Source organism: Rhagoletis pomonella, unplaced genomic scaffold (genome assembly GCF_013731165.1).
Source record: "Rhagoletis pomonella isolate Grant_MI unplaced genomic scaffold, Rhpom_1.0 Rhpom_scaffold_00013, whole genome shotgun sequence".
NCBI lineage: Eukaryota > Metazoa > Arthropoda > Insecta > Diptera > Tephritidae > Rhagoletis > Rhagoletis pomonella.
The window spans coordinates 23,635,003-23,638,861 of record NW_023458567.1 but is presented as its reverse complement, the minus strand read 5'-3'; the positions used below and the strand labels follow the sequence as shown (position 1 = coordinate 23,638,861).

The following is a 3,859-nucleotide window of genomic DNA, read 5'->3' as shown; positions in this document are numbered from 1 at the left end:
CCTACATGAGCCTAGTCATTATTCAGGTTTCTAATACAAACACCAGTACGATCAGAAGGACAGCATACATACAATTAAACATCATCCGCATAGATGTATATATTACAATATTTTAAAACATTAGGTAAGTCATTTATATACAAAACAAATAACAGAGGACCCAGGATTGAGCCTTGTGGGACGCCACTTACTACAGGTAGGAAGTCAGAAATTTTGCTCCCAATGCTTACTGCCTGAGTTCTTTCGCCAAGGTAAGATCTAATGAGAGCGGTTGCATGACCAGAGAAGCAAAATAAGTTCTCCAGCTTCTTACATAACAAGACACGGTCAACAGAATCAAAGGCTTTTGAATGGTCAAGAAGCGCTAGGAAAGCAGTTTATTTTTCATCAATTCGTGCTCTAATGCCTTCTATCACATCTAAAAGTGCCGTTGTGCAACTTCTCTTCGGCCTGAAACCAGAGTGATTGTCTGTCAGAAGTTTGTTATCTTGCACATACGAAATTATTTGCCCATGTAAAGTACGCTCAACGACATTTGGGCTTAATCTCAGGCTTATTCTTAAACCTTATTAGCACGTTTTTGTTAACTTAATACCACGTACATAAGAAGCACTTGTTTCCGTTGCAACTATTTCCGTGTGCATCATTGCCACGTGTATCATTTCCATCATACATTTGCTTGCCCTTTCAGTTACTTACCCTCATTTTTATGTATTTCTCATTGTCTCCGTTTTCGTCGGTGTCTTCACTGTCGCCTTCTCTTTTTTGTCTTCATCGTTACCATTTATTTCTTCATTTTCATCTTTATTTCAAAGTTTTATTTCAAATACGAAGTGCAACAACATGCGAAAACATGTCAAATTGAACATGTTGCAGCAACATCTATGCACAAATACGGAAATATAAAACCGTAAGAATTCTCCTCATCTACAGAAAAATACCTTTCCAATGGTGTTCTTGGTTTTGAAATCGGTTCGGTAGAATCGCCAAACGAAAGCGGACCAAATTTATGTTAGCGTATTAATATATAGATTAGGATCTCAATTCAACGCCTCCAAACTAGAGATGGGCACGATGGGCGGGTACGGGCCGGATTTGCTCTCAGCACGAACTCGTGCGTGCATGGGCGTTCAGTAAAATTTCATAAAAGCACGAAAAAGCCCGTTGCTAATACTACAAATTTAGATAAGCTTTTGTTTTTATACAAAAAAAAAAATAGTACATATTAAAACTCTTTTGATAAGAGGAAAGCAAAATAAGAAATATTCGGAAACCGATAGAAAGAATAAGATACTTAGTAGTTTTGTTTACATATCTGTAATAAAATACCTTCCACTTTTTCTACTTCCCAGAAAATATATTATAAAAATCTTTGATGTAAAAACTTGATTCGCTTAAGTAAATATACATATGTACATAAACACAAAACTAAAAATATGCATATATGTATACATACAAAAAAAGTTGGTTCTTTATTTCCGGGCTTGGACGTGTCCCGTCGTACCGGGCCGGGCCGGGCCGGGCCCACTAAAATTCTTACCGTGCGGGCTAGTGCGTGTTCTTGAAAGTTGATTTTGCACTCGTGCCGGGCCGGGCCTGAAAATTTAGACCCGTGCCCATCTCTACTCCAAACCATACCATGCTAAGTCTGCTGAAATACGAACTTAACTTTGGGTCGTAGATTACAGATCTGTATACCGTTTTTTTAGGATCAGGAAATTTTCTCAATGATATTTTCATTTTTATGAAAAAAAATTCAAACTCATAAGGAAAAAAAATCAAGCTACTTGCGATGAAAATTAATGGATAAATACACCAGTTTTGAATGGTTAAATGAAAATGTGCAATAATTGTGTGTATGATAGGCCCGGGAAATAATGTTACTCATACGCCACATCGTACCTGGCTGTACTCGTACATGGCGTATGAGTAACATTTTCCATGTTACAGCTTAAGCAATGCAAACTTGAAATTAAAATTTCTTTGGAAAATTACCTGATCTAGAAAAACGATATACACATCCGTAATCTACGACCCAAAATTAAGTCGACATGTCTCGGCGTTTTAGCGTCCCTACAGTGTAATTGGAGAAATGTAAGTATGTTGAAACTTTGTAACTTTTGGTCATAGAAAAATCGATGTCAAGGTGATGCTCATAAAACGTGCGTGTCAAGACAACTGAAGCCACCTGGACATAATGTAGGTTTTCTTTGGATGCACCTTAGATGCTACCAAATATATATCTTTGAGTCGTCCGTCTGGTTACTTTTCCCCGTCCACTTGGGGAGCTTAATTTCAAGTAAGCGTCTGGTCGAGTGTGGTTGCCTTTGCTTGCCTTAGGTGCTCGTGTCACATCCAGAATGGAGGATTTTACGGTATGTTCCGCACCAGCCTGATCCAACCCTCTCGCAGTTCGTTTACCGTTCTGTACTGCCGAACGATGCACCATGGACTCTCTGGCAATGGGTCTTGCGAGATGCCTAGGCTTCTGCTCTTTGGCTGTCTCTGTGCGACAGATGACTTACTGCTCATGGATATTCGAAGTAAACGCTAGTGATACGCGGTAACACTAAGAAAAATTAAAAAGAAATTTTCAATGCTCTTCGTTTAAAAAACACATGAATTTAAAATTTCATTTTTACTCAGAAAACAAAGTATTAAGTAAAAAATATCCCTGAAAAGGTAAGTAGTAGTACATGGTAAAAACCATGGGGCTATAAACAAGTGAAGTGATAAAACAGTTTTCCCGTTTTATGTTGTCATTCGGCTATCTTATACAAAACTTTAAAGGTAAATTTTCAATAAAAAACAATCTAAATCTTTTGTCTCGCTCGGTATGGTTCCATCATGGGTAAAACTAAGATTGAAAAAGTAATTTTGTCGGAAAATTTAAATGATGGAATTTTTTGCGAAGCATAATATCTTATACCAAATTGCTTATTAGTATTTTAAGAGGAAATATTTTTCTAGCAGATAATTATCAGCAAGAATCAGAATGGCAAAATTTCGCTTTTGTATTTTTATATTTTTTGTTTGTCATTCAATTGGTGTGTATTTCCTTTTTGTTCTGTTTTACTGGAAGAAATGTTGCAGCGAATATCTCGCGGCGGCATCGCTCCGACCGACGAAATTCGCACAGCGATTTGGTTCTGTTTATATTTTAACACGTGTTCGAGGAATTTTTTTCTTCTGGGGTATTATCAGAATCATTGTTGAGCAAATATAAACAATGCTTTGGTTGATACTAGTTTTCCATTAATTTTGTGAACTTGCTGTAGACTTGAATCAGCTAACCGTTTATTATTGGAAAAAAGTTTCAGTTTGACACAAATGAAAATTTACTCGATGGCTTTTGTGTTTACTTTCTTCTTTTATTTGCATATATTTAGCATAAAAAATACATACATATTTGCATACATATTTGCAATTTGTTCGCCGGGGGGCCGCAAAAACGACTCGCCGGCGGGTCGCAAAAACGACTCGCCGGCAGGTTGCAAAAACGACTCCCCTGCAGCCCGCAATAACGATATACCAACGATGCTCAAAATTGCTAGAAAATTAAAAATAATTTTTTTAGTTTAAAATAGTTCAAATTAATTCAGTTGATTTTTTTCAAGGTATTTTAAATATACATAAATACTTAAATAGTATTTAAAAAGAAAAATAAGGAAAACATTCAGTCATAAAATACAAACAAAAATTTTAATATATTACTACACCCTGGGGCAAAAATATTGGCAAGTTTTAACAATTAATTTTTTTGTTACTTCATTTTAGTTATCTTTAAAATTAATTGAAATTGCAACTTCTTCGCAACTTTAACAACGAATTGCTTAAAAACTATAAGCCTCCGGAGGGG

At 36.1% G+C, this 3,859-nt stretch overlaps 1 protein-coding gene across 1 annotated transcript in view; it reads right to left on the bottom strand.

Annotated features, from left to right (window-relative positions):
• Positions 1-1,991: 1,991 nt before the first annotated feature.
• LOC118749012 overlaps positions 1,992-3,859 on the bottom strand; it is a 14,454-nt gene continuing 12,586 nt past the window's right edge. The window contains exon 8 of the mRNA XM_036483796.1: positions 1,992-2,569. Coding sequence (XP_036339689.1) covers positions 2,522-2,569 — 48 coding nt within the window. The 3' untranslated portion in view covers positions 1,992-2,521. The remainder of the gene's footprint in view (positions 2,570-3,859) is intronic.